The 25,084-nt window shown below is 45.4% G+C and overlaps 1 protein-coding gene across 1 annotated transcript; it reads left to right on the plus strand.

Moving 5' to 3' along the window:
• Positions 1 to 10,564: 10,564 nt before the first annotated feature.
• On the plus strand, positions 10,565 to 24,488 carry LOC140898286 (L-amino-acid oxidase-like). The gene is made up of 7 exons (XM_073311923.1): positions 10,565 to 10,577; positions 15,074 to 15,297; positions 16,319 to 16,425; positions 17,041 to 17,242; positions 19,675 to 19,728; positions 22,806 to 22,936; positions 23,675 to 24,488. Exons 1-7 carry the CDS (start codon positions 10,565 to 10,567, stop codon positions 24,486 to 24,488), a joined length of 1,545 nt encoding a protein of 514 aa, XP_073168024.1.
• Positions 24,489 to 25,084: the final 596 nt, after the last annotated feature.

Below are 25,084 nucleotides of genomic sequence, written 5' to 3' on the forward strand. Positions count from 1 at the left end.
TTATCTTTTATTGGACCAACTTCTGCTGGTGAGAGAGGCAAGATTTCAAGCTTACACAGAGCTCTTCTTCAGCTCTCTCTCACCCACAGAAGTTGGTCCAATCACAGGGTCTGGCTTCCTCTGGGCCCTGGGGGTGCTCAACATCCCATGCTCCACGCCAGGCCCTGCCCCCACCCCACCCCACCCCTTCTCCCAAGTCCCCACTCCTGTCCCGCCTCTTCCCACCCCTACCCTCCTCTTCCCGCCCAGTTCCGCCCCCTACTCTGAGTGCGCCCCTACTCTGAGTGTGGGTGCTTAGCATCCACCGGTAGCCAGCTCTCCCCTTCCCCTGCAGCGCCTCCCATCTGCCGGATGCCCTGCCGATCAGCTCCTCGCCCTCCCCCCCAGCACCTCCCACCCACCGGGATCAGCTGTTCTGCCGTGTGCAGGAGGCACTGGGGGGAATGGGGAAGAGCAGGGACTGCGGCAGAACAGCTGATCCCGGTGGGTGGGAGGTGATGGGGGGGAGGGCGAGGAGCTGATCGGCAGGGCATCCGGCAGATGGGAGGCGCTGCAGGGGAAGGGGAGAGCTGGCTACCGGTGGATGCTAAGCACCCACTAATTTTTTTCTGTGGTTACTCTAGCCCAGGAGCACTCATGGAGTCGGTGCCTATGGGTCCCATAAAAGATATTACCTCACCCACCTCATCTGTCTGGTATGCTGGGACCAACCTAGCTACAACAACTCTGCATGCCCTCATACTCAGCCACCCTGCTCAGCCACCAGAGGGTAAAGCCACAGCTGTGCCCAATACACTCACTTACTCCTAAGAAGGGAAGAAATGAATGAGTAGCCCCAGTAACTCCTAGCTGCCCTACCCTCAAGGTCTATGTAGCCCACGTCAGAGTCTGAAGGTGGTTCTTGCTTCCCTAATGAGGCAAATAATCTGCTTCCCAATCTAGCCTCATGCCTAGATGGCAGGCATACAATTACTATTCTGTCTCCTGGTTCCAGAGCCAACAAGTCCAGCCCTTGCAGATCCTATCAGCCACACCAGCATTCCCAAAATGGGAGGAGAGGCAGAACTGCAAGGCTGCAATCAGCAGTACATGTCTTGATCTCCAATCTGGCAGCAATGCTTCTGCACTTCCTCAAAGCTCCCCAAAGCAAATTTCACAGGAGGCATCTCCTGGGATGGGATAAGTCACTCTGCATCCCCCCCTGTTCAGGGTTTTGCCTCCATTGCAGTCTGTCCACCAGTGAAATGCAATGTGTAGCAGGAAACCAATGACCTCATCTTTGACTCTGATTATGGTCATTCCATGGTCAACATGGATGGAATCAGGTGTGATGTGTATAGATATCAGCTATCCCTTGAGTATATTGTTAATTATGAGAGTCATTTCTAATGTGCAAGGTTAAAATCTGAATCAGACATGGCAAACCCATGAAAAAAATGCAGAAATTGGGCTTGTTTTTGGTTTAATTGGCTTCTGGGTTGCTTGTTGACTAGCTTTTGGCATGTAGCTTGTTGCTTGTTTGGCTTGTAGCTTGTTGCTTGTTGCTTCTTTTTTTTGATCAGCTCCTGGCAAACAGGGGCAAGGGGCAAGCAGGGGCAAGGGGGAAAGAGAGTCAGGGGTGCACAGCAGGCCCACCATAGTCTCAGATTGCACACTGGGGGGATCTAGTTACATAGAGTGTTGGGGTTCTTAGGGACTGGCTTGTTTTGGCCTTGTTTTGATATGGAATTAGCTTGATTTTGGCTTATTGTGAAAGTCGGGGTGCTTATTTACTGCGTGAAAGTTGGCAACTGTGATCTGAATCTGTTCTCTTCTCAGTGACACAGCAAGAAACTCGCACCCATCTCTGTTTACCCAAAATAGTGCCTATGTCCTCCCCCGCTCATCCCCGCCTGAGGAATAAAACCTGGAATGTTTAAATAAGATCATCAAACTACTGCTAGTTACTGAGGCAAGACTCTCTCAGAAATTTAGGGGAATCCTTTTTCTCTTCTGCAGTTACTGAAGCACCCTCCTGGACGATTGACAAATAAGGGTAAAAACCTTATTTCCTGATCAGATTGGCTCATTGCCTCCTCTGAGTTTACTAAATCCCCGATAAGTGCTTGGAAGATGTCGGATTGAATAGACTAGAAATAACCCAAAGAAACTGAAGGATGAATAGATCAAATGTTCTGATACTCCACAGAATTTGAACTACCTTTCTTTCACCACAAATTCAAAATCAAACCAAAAGTAAACAAAGAAATAAAATTGTACTCTTGTCTGCCTTATGAATCTGATATACTATCTCTCTTTGTGTGGATAACGTATCTTGTTCCACCAATAGGATGTCTCTTATTCTGTTAATCCCAAGAGAATGTGAAATGAAATGTCTCAGAATAATCAAAGAAAGTATGACATGCCTATCAAATTTAGAGGAACTGTAACTTTTTTTCTTTTTGAATGGTTGTTGCATTCTGAAATAATTATATTTATATAATGGAATTGCAGACCAGAAAAAAGATTTGGTGGAAGGAATAAGCACTTAGTGTGTATAGTTTTGAATATTAAGAGGAAGTGATTAAATGGGAAATTGTAATGACTAGTGTGGGTTAATATGCAAATATAGTCTCTGAAATGAGTCAAACTTAAAAAAAAGCCCTTCTGACCTGAAAAGAACAATAAATACATTAAAAAGAACAGGAGTACTTGTGGCACCTTAGAGACTAACAAATTGATTTGAGCATAAGCTTTTGTGGGCTAAGCTTTTCTGTAGCCCACAAAAGCTTATGCTCAAATCAAATTTTTGGTCTCTAAGGCACCACAAGTACTCCTGTTCTTTCTGCGGATTCAGACTAACACAGCTGCTACTCTGAAACCTGAAATAAATATATTGTACATCAATGCCTTCTACTGGATATCGATGGAAGCAGAAGAGAAACTGCAGGAACTGGAATACGAGAGACTGTTGACAAATGTGCAATGGAAACTAAGAAGAGACCTTTTTCCTGGGGTTGTTGGAGAATGGTTATTATACACAAGGTCACTGAACGGAACCTCAGAGTCACTGTTTCCATTGAAAAGTTGATGGAACCAAAAAGTGAAATCTGACACTTTGGAGCAGCCAATGGGGGCAGCCTCTCTCCTCCTCCAAAGGTTACCAGAACTAAGAGGCAATGGTGAGCCTCCATTTCAGAGGCTGTATTTCTCTTTGTTTTATTTAATAGAAGTAGCTGTAAGTTAGCGGCATTAGTCTGTGCTCTCTAGCTACACTTTAAAGAACTGAATTTTAGGATATTACTAAGTAATGCTATATGCTGGTTGTGATGCACTCTATATGATTTTATGAAAGTATGCTGATGAGTGTGAATATAATGTAACTACAATATTTTTCATGCAAAAGGTCTCTTGTAAGGTATCATTATAAAGCTTTATAAAAGGCTGACAAAGGAGGTGCTGTTGTCATCATGAATAGGTCGGAATATGAACAAGAGGCTGCTCGGCAGCTCTCCAACACGAGTTTCTACAAGCCATTACCCTCTGATCCCACTGAGAGTTACCAAAAGCAACTACAGCATTTGCTCAAGAAACTTCCTGAAAAAGCACAAGATCAAATCCGCACAGACACACCCCTGGAACCCCGACCTGGGATATTCTATCTACTACCCAAGATCCATAAACCTGGAAATCCTGGGCGCCCCATCATCTCAGGCATTGGCACCCTGACAGCAGGATTGTCTGGCTATGTAGACTCCCTCTTCAGGCCCTACGCTACCAGCACTCCCAGCTATCTTCGAGACAACACTGACTTCCTGAGGAAACTTCAATCCATTGGTGATCTTCCTGATAACACCATCCTGGCCACTATGGATGTAGAAGCCCTCTACACCAACATTCCACACAAAGATGGACTACAAGCCGTCAAGAACACTATCCCCGATAATGTCACGGCTAACCTGGTGGCTGAACTTTGTGACTTTGTCCTTACCCATAACTACTTCACATTTGGGGACAATGTATACCTTCAGATCAGCGGCACTGCTATGGGTACCTGCATGGCCCCACAGTATGCCAACATTTTTATGGCTGATTTAGAACAACGCTTCCTCAGCTCTCGTCCCCTAAAGCCCCTACTCTACTTGCGCTATATTGATGACATCTTCACAATATGGACCCATGGAAAAGAAGCCCTTGAGGAATTCCACCATGATTTCAACAATTTCCTTCCCACCACCAACCTCAGCCTGGTCCAGTCCACACAAGAGATCCACTTCCTGGACACTACAGTGCTAATAAACAATGGTCACATAAACACCACCCTATACCGGAAACCTACTGACCGCTATTCCTACCTGCATGCCTCCAGCTTTCATCCTGACCACACCACACGATCCATCGTCTACAGCCAAGCTCTGCGATACAACCGCATTTGCTCCAACCCCTCAGACAGAGACAAACACCTACAAGATCTCTGTCAAGCTTTCTTACAACTACAATACCCACCTGCGGAAGTAAAGAAACAGATTGATAGAGCCAGAAGAGTTCCCAGAAGTTACCTACTACAGGACAGACCTAACAAAGAAAATAACAGAACGCCACTAGCTGTCACCTTCAGCCCCCAACTAAAACCCCTCCAATGCATTATTAAGGATCTACAATCTATCCTAAAGGATGACCCAACACTCTCACAAATCTTGGGAGACAGGCCAGTCCTTGCCTACAGACAGCCCCGCAACCTGAAGCAAATACTCACCAACAACCACATACCACACAACAGAACCACTAACCCAGGAACTTATCCTTGCAACAAAGCCCGTTGCCAATTGTGCCCACATATCTATTCAGGGGACACCATCACAGGGCCTAATAACATCAGCCACACTATCAGAGGCTCGTTCACCTGCACATCCACCAATGTGATATATGCCATCATGTGCCAGCAATGCCCCTCTGCCATGTACATTGGTCATGTACATTGGGTGGGGGGGATGTGAGAAAACCTGGATTTGTGCAGGAAATAGCCCAACTTGATTGTCATGCACATTGTGTAAAGAGTTGTCACTTTGGATGGGCTATCACCAGCAGGAGAGTGAATTTGTGTGGGGGGGTGGAGGGTGAGAAAACCTGGATTTGTGCTGGAAATGGCCCACCTGATGATCACTTTAGATAAGCTATTACCAGCAGGACAGTGGGGTGGGAGGAGGTATTGTTTCATATTCTCTGTGTATATATAAAGTCTGCTGCAGTTTCCACGATATGCATCTGATGAAGTGAGCTGTAGGTCACGAAAGCTTATGCTCTAATAAATTGGTTAGTCTCTAAGGTGCCACAAGTACTCCTTTTCTTTTTATTATAAAGCTTATAATCTACTGAGTGTACTCATCCTATTTGTATAAATATATCACTCTTGTATCTGAAACTAGAAATATGAAATATAACTCTGAGGGCCTATTGTAATTATGCAAAGTGTGGGCCATTGATGGTGGTTTGGAATCTTGATGGCTCCCATCAACCAGGACAATTGACTGCGGATGGCTGTTTGCAGGCAGACCTTCCTGTGAGTCAGGCTGGGAGGAATGAAGGCTTGGGGTCTCACGGGAAATGTGACCATGTCACCTGGTACTGAAATCCATCTTAAACCTGGTGCTTTTCCATTTGTGGGTGAGGGGGGAGGACCCAGAGAGACAAAGGATTCCCGTCTTGTGCCAAAGCCATATAAGGGGGTGGAACAGAACAAACGGGGAGCCATCATGAGGAATTCCTTAGCTATCACCTGAGCTGGAACCAGAGGAAAGGATTGTGCCCAGACTAGGAAGGTGTCCAGTCTGTGAAAGAAACTTATTGAAACACCTCTAAGGATGAGATTAAATCTGTATTCAGTTTTTATTATGTACTAGACTTAGACTTGCGTGTTTTATTTTGTTTTTCTTGGTAATTCACTTTGTTCTGTCTGTTACTACTTGGAATGACTTAAATCCTACTTTCTGTACTTAATAAAATAACTTTTTACTTATTAATTAACCCAGAGTATGTATTAATACTTCTGTTCCACCCCCTTATATGGCTGGGGGGGGGCAAACATGTCTCTCTATCAGTGTTATAGAGGGCGAACAATTTATGAGTTTACCCTGTATAAGCTTTATACAGGGTAAAACGGATTTATTCAGGGTTTGGACCCCATTGGGAGTTGGGCATCTGAGTGTCAAGGACAGGAACACTTCTGTAAGTTGCTTTCAGTTAAGCCTATAGCTGTTAGGGGACGTGGTTCAGACCTGGGTCTGGGTTTGCAGCAGGCTAGCGGGTCTGGCTCAAACCAGGCAGGGCACTGAAGTCCTAAGCTGACTGGGCAGGAAAGCAGGATCAGAAGTAGTCTTGACACATCAAGTGGCACCTCCCAGGGGGTTTCTGTGATCCAACCCATCACAGTTTCTCCTTTAAAGCTCCATGTTGGTTGGCCTAAAGGAAATCTCAAAGAATAAATTTAAGAAGAGTAGGCTGAAAATTTTCTGACAGCACAGAGTTCCATTGAATAATGCCGGTTTGATGGAACTGAAATGTTCTGTGGGAATGTTATTTCCAACAAAATGTTCTTTGACACCAGGTAGACAGGCTGCCAGCCTGCCCACCCTCCTGCCAGCTTGCTGCTAGGCAAGCTTACAGGATCCCCAGAGCTCCTGGATGTGAGGCAGCTTGCATGGGTGGCTGCCTGGGAGCTGAGTCTCCGTGGGAACGCATGGGTCACAGGCAGCCTGCATGGCATCTTGAGTTGACAGGCTCCCTGTTTGTGCAGCCAGGTAGACCTTCTTCCTTCTGTGAAATCTTCCGAGATTTGTCACTGAATGGAAATTCCATTCCCACACAGCTCTACTTTTAAGCGATTGCTTTTGCTACTTGAAACTAGTCCCTCTCAAACTAAGCAGCAGGAATTAAGCCAGGAGCACATTCACAGAATCAATGAGACAAAGTGCAACTTTTATTCGCTTGCGAGTTTTTTGATGTGTTGTGTCAATTGTATTAGAAGTCCTTGTATCAGTAGACACCCTTGCAAAAGGCCCTTGGGCAAATAGATAGATGGACTTTGTCAATAGGTTCTTGGAAATGACCTCACCATCTACTCTAGGAAGCCCTAAAGAGAGGGGTTTGGCCAGAGAGGCCAGGAATGTGCTTATTGATCTGATCTCCTGGCAGTCTCACACAAGAGAAATTCAGCCTTAACAAGACCAATAGGTCCAGATTGTCCCTGCAGCTGAGTAATGCTTCCCTTGCCCTCCTGCATGGCCACGTAGACCCTGCCTGGATGATAGCTCCAGATGCAGAAGCTCAGTGTCAAGATTTCATCCTGCTGGGATTTCCCAGCTGACAGAGAATGCAGCTGCTGGTCCTTGCAGACTTTCAGGCCATCATTCTGGAGGCCACCTTTCAGAACAGCCTCTTCATTGCCCTTGCTGGGACTGCCTAATCTCTGTTTTCTGGACATCAGTTAAACCGACACCACCATGCCCCAGGTGCTGCTCCTTCTCCTCTCCAGGAAGAAGAGCATCTCCTATGTTGGCTGCATCACCCAGATGTACATTTTCCTCTTCCTGGGGATAACTGAGTGCGTCCTCCATGCCATGGTAGCCAATGACCAGTACGTAGCCAACTGCCACCTACTGTGCTACACCCTTATCATGAGCCGGCTGATCTGTGTCAGGATGACAATGGTCTCCTGGGCCTGCGACATTTCCTTTGCCACAATGCACACCAGCGTCACCATAACTCTGCCCTATCGCAGCCAGGATAAGATTAACCCCAGCTTTTGTGAGGTGCTGGCCATTTTGAAGTGGGGCCAGTGTGGACGCACATGGGTCAGTGAGGCGGTAGACTACTCCTGGCCCTGTTCTCCTTGATCTTGGTCTCTTATGCTTTCATCACAGTGGCTGTCTTGAGGATATGCCCGGCTGAAGAGAGTTTCAAGGCCTTCTCCAACTGCGCCTTACCCATCACTGCGGCGACACTCCTCTGTGGTGCTGCCATGTTTATGCTCCTCATCTCTGGCTACTCTCACCAGAAGTGGCTGAAGCTCCCTAGAAGTGGGGGGCCACTGATGCTGGAACCATGGCCCCACCCCATATGCCGCCCCTTCCCCCGAGGACCCACACCCCATGCCGCCCCTTCTTCCTGAGCCACTGCTCTGGCCCTGCCTATTCCTCTGAGGCCCCACCCTCATACCACCTCTTCTCCCCAAGACGTGGCCCTGCGCACTCCTCTCCACCCACTCCTCCCATTGCTCACCCTTATGGCCAATAAGAAGTGGAAGGGCATATCCCTCCCCCATTTAAAAGTGATGGGGCCATGGCCCCCTGACTCCCACTGTTCTGGCATGCCTGGCCTAGAGGGGGACGTAGCCATGGGGAACAGAGGAATCTCCCAGGTTAAACCAGAGATTGGCCAGGCAATAGAGAGGTAGGGTAGGAAGGACTCCAGGGAAATAGCAACAGTATGTGAGATTGAGCAGATCAGGATTGTTCATTTTAGGGTCCCTGAGCTGGAATCCAGAGTAGTGGGTGGGCCTGGGCTCCGCTACCACCTGCTGGAAAGTGGCACAGGACCTGGAGAGTTGGAATGGAAAACTGTCTGAGACAGTGTCTGCAAAGCTAGTACGGTGGGACTTTGTTACCTTGGTAGGGGGAAACTAGAGGGCTGAGTCACAAAGAGGGTGCACCCCAAGGCACACAGAAAGCATAGGGCCACATCATGAGCAACCAATGAAAGGGGGTGCCAGATGGGGCGAGAACTAATTCCCAGGCCCAGCCACAAGGAGGCACACCTGCAGCGCGTGAAAGCCCTTTACACTGACTGACAGAGAATGTTTCCTGTTTTGCAGTGCAATTGCAAAAGATAGCTGGGTGTCAATTCCTCTCTCCAGCCCATTCATCCCATGTCATTCTTGGCATATCAGTTATAAAGTTGTGCAAGAAGATCTATAATTGCAGAATAAGCAGAATGAGTAACTGCTGGTAATAGCAATAGCTTTGACTCATCCCTTCCTGGCTAATTAAGGAGTTCCCACGCTGCCTCTGAAAGCACATTCCATACAGTTAGAACCCTTTTGTGTTTCTGGACTAGTCTAATAATGGCCCCAGTATGGCCAAAAATATTAGCTTAGAATCTGAACTGCGTTGGGGAAGCAAATTATAACTAGAGCTGGTCAGAAGTGTCAAACAAACTTCTTCTATTGAAAAAATACTTTTGTTGAACATTTAAATTTTTCATTGGAAAAATATGTTTCTCTGAACGTTTCTTTTTCAGGGAAAATTTTCAAAATAGAATGATGAAGTAGAAAATTATTTAATTTCAAATAGACTTTTTCACCAATGCTGAGATTTCCAGGATTTGAACTGAAACTGTCAGGATTTCTCCCTCCCCGACCTGCTTTTAGAAATGGCATGTCAGTGCTTGCACTTTCTTACACTGAATTTTTGGTATTTCCCCACCTGTTCTTTGCCTTTTTTCCCCTTCTGGTCTCTTTTCCAATGGAAAAACTGTGGGAAAGACTCTAAAGTGAGAGAAAGTAGGGAAAACCACAAATGTTAGGAAAGAAAGGTTTTATTAAAGTGTGAGAAAATGGCAGGGGGGACACACACATTTTTATTACCAGCTCAAAAAGTGTGAAAAAAAGAATTTTAAAATGTAAAATAAATTTTTTAAGTTTTCATCTTGACAAAGCTTTAAAAATGGCTTCACACTTTGTCATTTGGGGAAAAAAAGAAAGGCATGTAATACAGAGAATATTTTTAACCTACTTTCTTATTTGCCTTTTCTCTCTTTTGGAAAAGTTTTTTTTTTTTTAAAAAGCGGTAGAGCAAGAAAATAATGAAAATTAAAAAACTGAAAATCCAAAATCCAAATTGAAATGATCATGTGATTCAAAATGTGGAAATGTGAGACATTATTCAAAATTGACCATTTGTGACTGAACTCATATTACCTTACAAGAACATAGAACTACAGATTAAATAAAATTTCAAATGTTTTGAAACCCAGGAAATACAGATTTTAACTTGTGCCTCTGAAACAAAGCACCCATTGTGGCTAACTAGTGAAAGAACACACTGGTCCAGAGAAAGAAAACAAGCCAGAGAATGACTCCATTGCCTAGTGGTTAAAGCGTTGACGTGGGAGACCCAGCATCCAGTCCCTCTGTGCCAATGACTTTTTTTCCACACACGGGAACAGCTTCAGCAGGAGAGAGGATATCAGCTCATGAGGATATGGAAGGAAATGTGGAGTGGTTTCCAGGAAAGAATAGGAGGCTGCCAGATTCAGCAGAGTGTGGAGGAAGATAGATGGGACAGAGTCTACTACCACAATTCCTTTGTTCCCAAGTCCTATGTGCCTGAATGGAGCTGACTCAACTCAGAGTAACCTGCAGGCTATGAGCTTGTCACAGGAGGAGGTCCTATAAGACCATGTGACAGCCATCTCCCAGTTTCACCAGACACAGAGTCAGCAGTTCCTGCTGGGATATTCATCAGTCTGCCTATATAAAAGGTGGGTATAAAATAAGAGGGCAAGTGGATGACTCCACCCACCATCTGAAATGGACAGGTTCTGTGAGTGAAACTTCTCTTTGAGCTTTTTCAGAGCGATGGGATACATTATTCTTTTGGGCACATCTTACTGTATCAATGGGCTTTCGTGTTTCACATCTTTCTCTCTTATCGTCTTTCTCTTTTTGTCTTTTTCTTCCTCACTTTCAGTTGCGCTTCTCCCAGAATCCTCAACTCCTCTTTAAGTGTGAATTTAGGAGGAAACAAACACCAGAGTGGTATTTTCGGTTGCACTTGGCCTCAGTGACACTGTGGGACGCAGGTATAGCTGATCTGCACTTTCCATGGCTGTGGCTCAGTGATTAGATTCAGTTAAAACATTAAGAGAGCAAATTATATGTTCACCAAGGGAAGGGACAACAATGTTGTAAGTCAGTGCTGAACGTATTTATTTTTATACAACAGAAAAGCCTTTGAGATTTTAAATACATTTACTCAAAAATCAAAGTACTGATGATGCTGTTGACGTTCTTGTGGGGGTTCTAAGGAATTGTTTCCTTGAGTTAACATGGCAAGGGTGCTCCCAATTGCAAGCTGTTTTTCCTCACAGTATATGTTAGACGCCCTGTTTATTTCTTGTCCAATGTCCATTTGGAAATGTGGATGGAAGAGAAATGCAAATATTATTATTATTACGGTTATTATTTTATTTTTATTATATTTATTATTTATTATACCTTGGCTGACTGTTTTCACCTGCAACTCTTACAGTTAAATTGTACGGTGTATTTCACAGTCCTGAATTAATCTGCATTTAAAACTCTAGAAAACATGACCTCTGAAGGAAGATTGGAAAAAAATGGGTTTGTTTAGTCTGGAGAAGAGGAGACTGAGAGGGGACATGACAGAACAGTTTTCAAGTACATAAAAGGCTGTTACAAGGAGGAGGGAGAAAAATTGTTCTTCTTAACTGGCAAGAAGCAATGGGCTAAATTGCAGCAAGGGAGGTTTAGGTTGGACATTAGGAAAATGTTCCTAACTGTCAGGGTGGTTAAGCACTGGAATAAATTGCCTAGGGAGGTTGTGGAATCTCCATCAGTGAAGACTTTTAAGAACAGGTTAGACAAACACCTGTCAGGGGTGGTCTAGATAATACTTAGTCCTGCCTTGAGTGTGGGGGACGGGACTAGATGACCTCTCGAGGTCCCTTCCAGTCCTACACTTCTTAGATTCTATGATTGCTATCATGTCCTTTTATGGTTGGAAGGGCTCCATGAATAGGACATGGTCTGTCCTTTCTTTGAAGATAGCTGAGTCAAAGCATGTTTCTGGAAAACTAAGTTAATTTTAATGCTGGTCAAAATATGTCATTTGAAGAATATTTTTTTAGGAAAATTTACCTTAGTTCTAAACAAAAAAGTTGATGGGAAATTTTTAATTGTCTTTTAAAAATACATTTTAATTAAAAACTGAGGATTGGATACATTCTGCTTTTCAGCAGCTGAAGCTGATTTGTAACATCTGAAACAAGTAAAGAAAAATGCATGTCTTGTGACCATTTCCAACTCACATGAGCGTCCTTACACCTCTCCCACCAGGAAATCCCTGCGGTTCCATGACTGAGGTCAGCTGGGGAAGGAGACCTAGGAGGGAGGATGTAGTGAGTTCCCTCTCTCTGCGACTGATAGAAGGTTTAAGGGACTAAGAAGCAAACAGGAAACCTCTAAGGTGAGCCTGGTGCTTGAGTGGCTGTCAGGAGCCATTGAGGGATGACAGCCTTCCTGCAAAACCCTGGGAAGGTGGGGAGAATTGAGCCAGGTATAGACTTTAGGGTGGAGTGAAGCAGAGGAGACTGAGGACAGATGTGCATGGTAGCTGGGTCCCACCTGCAAAGGAGAGGGGTAGCCAGCTGAGGCCAAAGATGTAGTTATTTCTATGTTTCTGTTGGACTTGTTAAATCAGCAGTTCTCAGATGGGGGTCCATAGCCCCGTTCAGGGCCACAAGCAGGTTTCAGGGGTCTGCCAAGCAGGACTGGTATTAGATTCACTGGGGCCCAGGGTAGAAAGCTGAAGGCCAAGTCCCGCCACTCAGGCCCAAAACCCAAGCTCAGACGAAAGTCGAAGTCCAAGTAACTTAGCTATGCAGGGCACCTGTGGCATGGGGCCCTGGGCAATTGCCCTGCTTGCTACCCCCTAACGCTGACCCTGCCTTTTATATGCAGGAAAACAGTTGTTGAGGCATAGGTGGGTCGTGGTGTTTTTATAGCCTGTCAGGGGGGCCTCAGAAAAAAAAAAGGTTGAGGAGCCTTGTGTTAAAGGGTGCCGTGGTCCTGGATGGGGTCAGACATTTGAAGGTGTCGTAGACAGAAGGTCAGGCCACTCCTACAGACAAAATAGGTCAAAGGAGACAGGAGGAAAACTGAAGCATAGTTGTGTCAATGTCTCATACGGCCACAACTGAGCGTGGTGCACTGGTGCCAGAAACAGGAGGGCCAGGAGTCCATGCCCCCCCTCCACATACACACATTTTAACAAAAGAAACATTATGCGCTGTGGGAATAACATGATTATGCTGCTAAAGGTCAAGATGCACTATCCCCTTCAGTGTCACTGCAAATAAACAGGCGTGGTGGCAATCCTCCAGCCCGTGTTTCAGCCTATCACATCGGAAGATATGGATAATTGCAGAGTAAGAAGAACATAATAATTGTCAAGAGTATCGATGGCTTTAACCCAGTCCTTCCTGGTTTTGCTTTTTGCTAACAGTTTCAACACTGTAATTAAAAACACATTACATGGGTGTTTATGGCTGTGGTGATCCTGTACCATTTTTGGTTTCATGGGATAGTTATTTAGAATATAAAAACATAAGAACAGCCATACTGGGTCAGACCAATGTTCCATCTAGCCCAGTATCTTTTTTTCCGACAGTGGCCAATGCCAGGTGCCCCAGAAGGAATGAACATAACAAGTAATCATCTAATGATCTGTTCCCTGTCGCTTATTACCAGCTTCTGGCAAACAGAGGCTAAGGACACCATCCCTGCCCATCCTGGCTAATAGCCATTAATGGACCTAACCTCCATGAATTTATCTAGTTCTTTTTTGAACCCCGTTATAGTCTTAGCCTTCACAACATCCTCTGGCAAAGAGTTCCACAGGTTGACTGTGCGTTGTATGAAGAAATACTTCCTTTTGTTTCTTTTAAACCTGCTGTCCATTAATTTCACTTGGTGACCCCTAGTTCTTGTGTTATGAGAAGGAGTAACAGGATTTGTGGCAGGATGTAGCCCTGTATCCACACCCTCCATATTATTATGGTAATAATCTTTGTACCAAGTATGTCTTTTAAGGTATCAATTGAAAACTCATAATTTGATGATTAATATTGTCCTGATAACGTATGTGTGGCAACATTTTCATGCAGTTATAAGATTCCACTGTATGGTGTTTTTAACTCATGTCCCAGACTGAGGTTGGCAAACAGCTCTGTCTCAAACAGAGGATTGTGTGTTCTGCTTTATTTGCATTGAAGCAGTGAACAGAGTCATCAAGCAGGAAAGGGAGATAAAGGAAGCTCAAAAAGGTGAGGAAAAAGCAGCAGAGTCACCAATGCTGTGAAATGTGGGACCTCCATGCCTTTGTCACCTTCAGTTTAGACCAGTCAAAAACTGATAAGAGTGGAAAATGTGAGTGTTCACTAGGAAGGAGCTTTCCATTGAGAACATCATAATAATCTTGCTTTGAAAACTGCGCTGACAGCCTGTGAACTTCCAGACAGAGTTCCGAGTGTTGATTTGATTTTAAAGCTGTAACGGGTTAGGGGACTGGTGACCTCATGCACCACGTATTTCTTTGTGTGATCCTTCTGTAACTGCACTCCACAGGACACAGAGCTCCTTCATGGTCATCGAGAGGGGGAATCACAGCTTTCCATTTTGAAAAAACAAAAAACTTATCTTGAATTGTGGAAAGCAAAAGCAGAACTGAGGGGATTTTTTTAATGGCATAAGACAGAGACTCTGGTTAGGTTCCTCAATTCACCTCATGAAGTTAAGTCTTGAAGACCTTGTTCAGTCACATTGTCCACCATGGATGAATTTCTCCTGCATCCATTCGCACAGATCATGGCTGGCCCCCAAAATCATCACATCCCTGTGGTATGCACAGATCTAAGTGAATCTGTGGGGCCCAGGACCCTCAGTGGTAGACTGGGTGGTGGGCCATGTGTGGTACCAGCCACTAACAGAAAACAGGATACTGGGCTAGAGGGACTATTGGTCTGACCCAGTATGGCCTTTCTTATATTTTCCAGTTTATAAGAATGCATGAACTGTGAGAGGATTTGAGAACTGACTTCCCTTCTCTGGGTTTATATGCTGATTGTATTGGATTGTAATAACATTCCTGGTTTGTTAATATAACAGAGCTCTGCATTTGAGGTTGTTAGCCTCTTCCTAGAGATGAGGAGTAGCATGTCAGTGATGTTACTAAGCTGCATGGTCTCAGAGAGTGAGTTTGCTTCAACATGGGTGTTTTCTTTGCATCTCTGTTTCTAGTATTTCTTCAGCTCTTCCTCCTTGTAGCAGTCCTGAGCTCAGACGGTATCCCTCACAAACTGAAGGAGTGGGAAAAATGCTTTATTGACTCTGACTATGAAGAACTGGTGGATATTGCCAAAAATGGGTTGGAAAAAGCATGTTGTTCAAAGAAGGTGGTGATTGTCGGGGCAGGAATCAGTGGACTCACTGCTGCCAAACTGCTGAAAGATGCTGGTTGCAAGGTAATTATAATGACCAAGAGGAGCCAGAGACAGGCCAGGGAGGCAGTGCTCCTCTGAAATAGTCTTATCATTCCTTTTTGATAGCGTAAACAATGCTGAAGAACAAAACGATGTGAACTGAAGTAAACTGGGTGACTTGTGAAGGAAAGAGAGAGAAAAATCTATTATTTTGATTTCCAGACAACATGTTCATTGTCTTGAAGTTAAGGTTATTAGCGAAATAATAGCATAGCTGTATGAAAAATAACACTGCAGCTAAAAAAACCCTAATCCGTACCTTTTATGGAAATGGTGATTAGTTAAGTAAATGTTCCAAAAGATTCAAATGCCCTAACAGTTCGCATATTTCTGACAAAATTCTCTACCTGTGAAACCTGATATTAACTATCTCATAACAACTTTAACTTTCACTCTTGTTTGTTTGTTTGTTTGTTTGCTTTGTTTTGTTTTTCCATAGAAAAAGCTACTGTCTTGGGCCATGGGAAGGACCCAAATCCATTATCCCTATAGATTGCCTAAACATCCTCTACTCCCCCTTCTCAAAACCACCCAAGAACTACAGCCCCTGAGTCTGGAAAAGTCAACAGAGATAGCTTGTGTATTTATATTTGAAGTGCTTAGTTGATGTTGTTGGTTTAAAACCTCCCTCACTGAAAATCTGGCATTAATAATGAATGGAAAAATCACTATTACTGTGAAAACGTCCATACTGGAATGTGTTCCTTGAGTACCCAATGCAGGAATACAGCCTGATTCTGGAAGCATGGTTGAGCACATGCTTAACTTTAAGCCTATGCTTAAGTCCTATGAAGTTGAAATTCAAGTTGAGCATATGTGTACCTGCTTTTCTGAATCAAGGCCTGTATGCTTACATATCATCTGAAATTACTTTGATAAAACATTAATGTTCTTTCTTTGATGGCCATTTACAAACGAAAGGATGTGGGATAAATCAAGCCCTACCTACAGCCACTAGGTACCAGCAAAGGACTGAAAATCATGACCTGTGTTTTGCCCCTAGGTCCTGATTCTGGAAGCCAGTAACCGCGTGGGAGGACGTATCTTGACCTATCGAGAAAAAGATTGGTATGCGGAGCTGGGAGCCATGCGTTTGCCAAGAGACCATAGGTAATACACAGTTGCCCTCCTCACCCGCCAGCCTTTTTCAGAACAGTGGAAGCCCCATTTTAAAGACTTTTATGATAATTCCAAGAAAAAAAATCTTTGAAGGCTCAAATTTGGGTAGGTTAAAATCTCTCTTTGTGTGGACTAATTGCATTGCATCAGATAGTCAGTCTGTGTGCACGGACTGAAATCTCTATGGAGCTGTAACTCTTCCTGCATAGATGGGATGGGACTGGGTGGGCAGAAGTGCAGAGTGGGTTGAATTATGACAATCTACTCCACCAGCCAAAATGCCAAGTGGCATTTTTTCAAAAGTAAATTGTTTAGTGCATTGTTTTGTTTCAGTTTTAGCAAAATGTTTCATGACATATTTAACTACAATTTTTATTATGAACATATTTATCATCATTATTGAACTAGTTATCCACATTTTTCATCTACTGCAAAACAGGGTTGAATGTGAATTTAGCAAAATATAGATTTGGGGTCATATGACACACAAATAATGTCATTTACCTAGGTAGGACTGGGCCATTCATGCTCGGGACCATATATGAACATATAAAATTCTTTCTCATTTTGGAATTTTTCTCTTTTTACTCCTTTTCTTTTCTTTAGGGTTGTGCGTGAATTTATTACCAAATTCAAACTTAAACTGAACCCATTCTATAATACTAATGACAATGCCTGGTATTTGGCTAACAACATCAGGGCAAGATCTGGAGATGTTGACCGAAACCCTGATATCTTGCAATACCCTCTGCTTCCCACAGAGAAAGGGAAATCTGCCAGTGAACTTTATGACCAGACACTGGATATGGTATGTGTGTTGTGGAATGGACTTTTGTACTGTAGGTCTTCACTTCAAAGTTAGATTTTGGTCCTAAACCCCATCTCATCCACACACAAAACCATCTTGCTCAACTTAAGTGGTCCTTTCAACCCAGGCTAGCTGGCATTGCTTCAGGGAACAGGTGCTGGCTTTCTCCTTTCCCTGGGGGTGCTCAAACCCAGATCAACCCCACACCCTGCCCCCACTGCACCCCTTCCCCCCTTCCCCCATGCTCCCACCACTGCCCCACCCCTGCTCCACCATAGGCCTCACCTCCACTGCACCCCTTTCCACCAAGGCCCCACCCCCACCCCACCTCTTCCTGTCCCCACTCTGCCTCCGCTCCACCTCTTCCCACCCAGTTCCGGCCCCTCTCCCAAGCGCACCCTCTCCCCCAGTGCCTCCTGCACACCATGGAGCAGCTGACCACAGCAGGCCAGAGGCACGGGGAGGGATGGGGAGGAGTTGATCAGCTGGACCCACTAGTGGGCCGGAGGTGCTGGGGTGTAGGGGGTGGCAGCTGACTGCTGGTGGGTGCTAAGCACCCGCTATTTTTTTTCCATGGATGCTCCAGCCCTGGATAAGGTATGCTCCAGCCCTGGAGCACCCACAGAGTCAGTACCTATGGCTGAGGGTATGAGTTAGAGCTAAGGGTCTGTGTTCACTTGAGCTAGTAGGCAACTCAGTGTGTGCAGTGAAGGTGCAAGCTAAAACCCTTGAGTTCTGATAGTCCTCCAATGCCTTCCCACAATCCCCACCCCCAGGTGCCCAGAAATATAAACTAGTTCTGGGAAAGAATCATAGAGTGGCTCAGCTTACTACGGCACAGAGAACCACGGAAAATGGCCCCAGAAGTCCTAGCAGTATACACATGGGTGAATGCGTCACCAGAGAGGGTGCAGTATCTCAACTGAGAGGAACAGACCCCTATTCAAATCCCCACTGCTGATCAGATAGAGGGAAGACTTGCACAAGAGGTTTCCCACATGCTTGGTGAGTACCCAAATCCCTGGGAAAAGCTATGAGGCTGGTGCTATTTCAAGACACACCTTAGGCTCCTGACTCTAGGAGAGGCTTCACAGTTGAGATCCCCAAGCAGAGATAGGCGTTGAACGCCCTGGAAGGGGTAGGGATTAGGACACACCCCTTTTTTGGCATCTCTCGTTGGCCAGTTTAGCTAGCTCAGCCTGCTTGAGCCTTTTGTGGATCCCATTCTTAGGTGCCTAACCTTTCTTCCACCCTTCATTGTGTAGGGAGCCTGAGAATGTGACTGTGTGAATCCCAGTGATTTTCTAGACACCTAAAAGTTAGGTGTTGAGACACGTAGCACTGCAATGTCTATATCCATTTGTGAATCTAGCCTCTTGCGATATTTCCAAAAGATCAGTGTGATTTCAATAGGATTAAAGACACATAGGTGCTTTTGAAAATGCCAGTAGATGCCTATCTGCCTCTTTAAACAATGAAATACATTTGAAAATCTGGTTCTCTTTTTACCTTTAGGCTCTGTCTACCGGATAGATCTTACAGCGGCACATCGCAGCTGTGCCACTGTAAGATCTCCTGTGTAGCTTCTCTACGCCGGCAGGAGAGAGCTCTCCTACCGGCATAATTAAACCACCCCCAATGAGCTCTCCCGCCGACATAGCGCTGTCCACACCAGTGCTTTTGTTAGTGAAACTTTTATCGGTCAGGAGGGGTGTTTTTTCAGACCATGGATGGATAAAAGGTTGACCAACAAAACTGCTACTGTAGACATTGCCTTAAACTATTAATTTTATTGTTCAAAAAGTCTGAGCGAAAGCAGTTGAGACAGCTGGAAAACTGCAGGAAAGGAAAACAAAAATTACCGCTCCTTATCCCCATTCATAGGCACTGACTCAGTGGGTGCTCCAGGGCTGGAACACCCAAGTTAAAAAATTAGCGGGTGCTTAGCACAGTGCCAGCAGCCAGATCCCCCCTCCCACAGTGCCTCCTGTCCACCGGCGGCACCACTGATCAACTCCTCCCACTCCCTCCCATCACCTCTCACCTGCCTTGAACAATTGTTCTGAGGCATGCAGGAGGCTCCTGGAGGGAGGGGGAGTAGTGGCGATGGGGCACACTCAGGGGAGGGGGCAGAAATAGGTGGGAAGAGGCAGGGCAGTGGTGGGGGCTTGGGGGAAAGGGCGGAGTGGGGGTGAGGCCTGGGGGGGTGTCGAGCACCCACCAGCTAGAGGAGAGGTCCGTGCCTACGTCCCCATTAAAAAGATCTTGTTAACAGCTCTTCCACCTGAGCAGTCATTTCATGTCCTGCTCCATGGGCATATGCACTAGGATACCACCTATAAGTATGTGATCGCAAACAGGGAAAATAACCAATCTGCAAAGGTAGAGCTGTGATTGTGAGACTAGCAACTGTTTGCCTTGTTGCTCCCCAGGTGACAACAGACTGCAGAGTTTTGAAAGAGAAATATGACTCCTTTTCCATCAAGGTAATTGAATAAGGCATTCCAGTATCCTGTGCCTGATTTCCTAAAACTTTCCTCACACCAGCTAATGCAACACCTTGTGGGATAGATTGTGCCATGTTCACACAGTCCATGGTAGGAGGTATTACATCTGAATCCTCCTACACCTCCTGGCTATGCGGAGGAAACACGGTTGCCTCATGGGGCCTTGCATACTTTCCCCTGTGGTCCTCCGGGTTCTGCATTGCGGAACGGGGAGGGCAGGGCCACGGACCCATATCTTCTTTGCCTACATTGGTCAGTAGAAAGCAAACGGTCTCTGTGCTCCCATCGGTCCTGTGTTTGTGTAGTGAAGACAGGACCCTCCTCCATACCTATGTAACTGACGTGGCATCTCTTCTTCTCACCCTGGGTCTCTGAGTGGCATCCAACTATGTGTCCTCATCCATGGTTATTTCAATGAGGCACCCTTCCTCTGTGTACCTGCCCATCATTATTTTTAATCCATACGAAAGTGGCTCTCAACCTTTCCAGATGACTGTACCCCTTTCACCTGATTTTCATGCATACCCCAAGTTTCAGCTCACTTAAAAACCACTTGCTTACAAAATCAGACCTAAAAATACAAAAGTATCACAGCATATTATTACTGGAAAATTGCTGACTTTCTCAATTTTACCATATAATTATAAAACGAATCAATTGGAATATAAATATTATACTTACATGGCAGTGTGTAGTATATAGAGCAGTATAAAGAAGTCATTGTCTGCCTGAAATTTTAGTTTGCACTGACTTAGCTAGTGCTTTTTATGTAGCTTGTTGTAAAACTAGACAAATATCTACATGAGTTGATGTACCCCCTTGGAGATCTCTGTGTTCCCCTAGGGATACGTGTACCCCTGGTTGAGAACCACTGCTGTAGGAAGTGTGACCTGGACCATGGCTGTTTAATCAAAGGCAATAAAATCTTGCTATGGACACTCTGAATGAAATCCTGCCCCCACTGAAATCAATGACAAAGCTCCCGTTGATTTCACTGGGGTCAGGATTTCACCCAGTGAATCAAAAGGGATGGGGGATTGTGTCCTGAATGGGATCATCCGCCTTACTCCAGTGATTGTTTATGAGGAAGCTGACAACTCACACAGGAGGGTAGTTGATGTTTGGGATGGTATTCCAGTCACCTGGGCCTCTAAGGCCTTGTCTACACTAACACTGGAAGTTGATCTAAGTTACGCTAGTTAAGTTCCGTAACTCAAGTTCACGTAAATGACATTGACTTCTGTTGGGTCTGTGCCGTGCTATGTTGACAGGAGACACTCTCCCATCAACATAGCTTCCGCCTCTCGTTGAGGTGGGGTACTGAAGTCGACAGAAGAGCGCTCTCCCGTCGACTTATCGCATCGTCACCAGGCCCGCTAAATCGACACCGCTGCATCAATGGCAGCAGCACCAATTTAGCGTGGTAGTGAAGACAAGGCCTAAGTCACTTTGTTTCTCCCTGCCTCCAGCTCGAGGAAGTCTTTGTTGTGGTAGCTGAGTGGCAGCTCCCTGACACCACCAGCCTTTCAGTCACACAAGCTCTCTCCTCTGAGCCGGGCCAGTCGTAGCTTTGCCTTGCGGGTGGTTAACAGTATGTGAACCCCAATTCCCGAGACTCATTCCCCTGTGATATCCAGTCCCAGCCGCGGGCTACTCACAGAAATCCCAGCTCCCCCGCAGTGTACCTCAGTTTACCAGTTTTACTTTAAACCACCACTCCTGTAAACCACATAGCCCTGGTGAGCACTTATAAAAGAATGAAAGAAGGTTTGTTTGAGAAAGAATAAGTATTTAACTAGAATTGAGAGAAAGTGATTAGAAGCAAATGGCTAGAATATAAAAGCATAAAACACAAAGCTGGGTGTACCCTTCTCAATAGTTACTTTTCCAATACACTAAAGTAGGCTTCCCCTGCAAAGCTCAGTCTGTTGCAAAGTTGGCTGGGTTCACCAGAATCAGCATCAAAATGTTCATGCAAGGCCCCTGCTCCTTAAGGCAGGGGTCCCCAAACTTTTTATGTCATGCTCCCCCTTACCCATAATGTAATCTGTCTGCACCCCTTCGGGGGCCGAAGGCTGGGAGCCGGGGATCGGGGCCAGAGCTGTGACTGGGGTTGGGGCCAGGAGCAGAGCCACTGCCAGACCTGGAACCGTGGCTGGGAACTGAGCTGGAGCCGAGAGCCGGAAGCCTGGCTATGGTCCCTGGCTGAGGCCAGGGCCGGGCCATGGTCGGGGGCCGGAAGCCAAAGCCAGGGCCTCAGCTGGGGTTGGGGTTGGGCTGGAGCAGAGATGGGGGCAGAGTGGGGCTGGATGGTGCTCCTTCCCTGCCCCCAATGGGGGCTGGCCTGGGCCCCATCAAGCCCCCCGCACGTTCCTCCATGCCCCTCTAGGGGGGCCATGCCCCACAGTTTGGGGACCACTGCCTTGAGGGGTTTTCTCAGTGAATGAATCCAGAATGCCTTCCCTGACACTCTGTTTATACTGAAACAGTCTTTTGCCTTGATTCATAGCCAGGGCCATCTCCTGCCTGTTATAATGGGTTTTTTTTTTTGATAATTTGTTCTGGGATGTGGCCAGGGTAGTGAAAAGAACCTTGCATTACCTACTGGCTGACTGAGGGAGGGGAACAAGTCCCTCTGGTTTGAATGAGTTGTCACCTAGACACAGTACCCCGATGACTAATTTTTACCCCAAGTCCATCAAGCATACTTTCAGTATAAATACTTTATTCCTTAAATATTACCCATACATACATCTCGCCACGATTATGAATCTTGACAAGTTGTGAGCTTTCTGGAGATACCTTACATGTTACTATTCATAGATAAATAGCTTGTAAGGTGTGTTTGGTGTAGTCAGTTTGTCAGGTCTGAGCTGAGAGATGTTTGCAAAGAACAGGAGACTGTTTGCCAAGGGGTCTCTGTATCTCTATGGGTGTGACCTTTGGCTAACCCTTACGGGTACTGATTAAGTCCTATGTTCATCTCTTCAGCTGTCATGGTTCAATGTGGATATGATATGCATGCACTTTCTGCCCTTCCTCTCTTCCCCAACCAGGAATATTTGATTAAAGAAGGAAAGTTAAGTAGAGGAGCCATTGACATGATTGGTGACTTGCTGAATATAGATGGTAGTTTCCACATGTCTTTTCTGTACTCGGTCATGGATGATATTGCATTCAAAGAAGGGTAAGAAGAAGAGTATCTTTAATTACTTGCTTTATATGGAGAAGAACATGTATCTATGGTAGGATCTGTCTATCGATCCATCCATCTTCTGATATAATGAGGTTGATAAGAAGATAGATGTATCTTATCCATCTATCTGTGCGGCCAGTTGCCTTCTTTCAAGTAGGCACTGATGGTCTGAACTGTCACAGAGGGCAGGTGTTCATTACTATGTTTCTCTAGCCATACAAGGCAGGGAACACTTTCACAAGGGATGAGATGGACATTACTGAAAATGTCTAATGGGGAGCGTTCCTATGGAATTCACTAATTAACTTCTGACTGAGGGTACCTGTAATAGTGATATCAGAGCATCACTCTGTTGTATCGAGGGAACCCTTTGGTCAAATGATCCAGAATTGGGATTACTAACCCTACCCCGTCCCCAGGAGGCACACCTAATTCTAAGGCAATCTCAGTAATCATGCAGAATTTAGATCACGTCGAAGAGTGAAGCTTTAAACAGAAAGCTTGTCTTAACCTTAACTACCGCAGACCTGGCAGTTGCCTGTAATAAAAGAAGCCGGAATTGAAGTAGTCACTGGGGGAGGAGGGGATGGAAGGGGTAAATTATATCTTCAGCTAAGCAGCTCCTTACAGATCCGCTTATTATTTTTGTGATATTCATTCAGAGAACTGTTAACAGAAGCTGTAATTCTTCTACCATCATCTCCCCCCTCCCCACTGCCTTTCTTTCAGTTTTGATGAGATCACGGGGGGATTCGATCAGCTTCCAGAGGCTTTCTACAAGACTATGCATTGGGATATTCTATTTCAGTCCACAGTGGTGAAGATACTACACAACAATGAAAAAGTGAGAGTGTTTTATCGCAGGCCACGCTCATCGCTCCCCTCCTCAGTGACGGCCGACTATGTCCTTGTCACAACCACCTCAAAAGCCGCACGACTCATTAAATTTTCTCCACCTCTTTCCTCCAACAAGACCCATGCCCTGCGCTCCCTCCACTACTCAAAGGACGTGAAGATTTTTTTGGTCTGCAGGGAAAAGTTTTGGGAAAAGGATGGAATCTATAATGGGAGGTCAATCACTGATCGCCCCTCCAGATTCATCTACTACCCCAACCACAATTTCTCCAGTGGGGTGGGGGTGATCCTGGCTTCCTACACTTGGGATGATGATGCTGAATTCTTCGTTCCCCTCAGTGATGAAAAGTGTGTTGATGTGGTGCTGGAGGACCTGGCAGAAATCCACCAAATGCCCAAGAATTATATCCAGAACGTCTGTGATAAACATGTGATCAAGAAATGGGGCCTGGACAAATATTCGATGGGAGCATATGTTTCATTCACCTCGTACCAGTTTGTCGACTACTCCAAAGCTTTGTTTCAGAATGAAGGGAGGGTCTATTTTGCAGGAGAATACACTGCTCACCCTCACGCCTGGATCGAAACAGCTATGAAAGCTGCTGTGAGAGCAGCCAGAAACATCCATGCTGATATCAGTGCATCACCTAAGTGGCAACAGAAAGAGCTGAGGGAAAATGAACTGTAAAGGATTTCGCAAAAAGAAAATGAGTACTTGTGGCACCTTAGAGACTAACCAATTTATTTGAGCATGAGCTTTCGTTAGCTAAAGCTCACTTCATCGGATGCATACCGTGGAAACTGCAGCAGACTTTATATACACACAGAGAATATGAAACAATACCTCCTCCCACCCCACTGTCCTGCTGGTAATAGCTTATCTAAAGTGATCATCAGGTTGGGCCATTTCCAGCATAAATCCAGGTTTTCTCACCCTCCACCCCCCCCCACACAAATTCACTCTCCTGCTGGTAATAGCCCATCCAAAGTGACAACTCTCTACACAATGTGCATGATAATCAAGTTGGGCCATTTCCTGCACAAATCCAGGTTCTCTCACCCCCTCACCCCCTCCAAAAAACACACACACAAACTCACTATCCTGCTGGTAATAGCTCATCCAAAGTGACCACTCTCCTCACAATGTGCATGATAATCAAGGTGGGCCATTTCCAGCACAAATTCAGGTTTTCTCACCCCCCCCACCCCCATACACACACAAACTCACTCTCCTGCTGGTAATAGCTCATCCAAAGTGACCACTCTCCCTACAATGTGCATGGT

Source organism: Lepidochelys kempii, chromosome 14 (genome assembly GCF_965140265.1).
Source record: "Lepidochelys kempii isolate rLepKem1 chromosome 14, rLepKem1.hap2, whole genome shotgun sequence".
Classification (NCBI taxonomy): Eukaryota; Metazoa; Chordata; order Testudines; family Cheloniidae; genus Lepidochelys; species Lepidochelys kempii.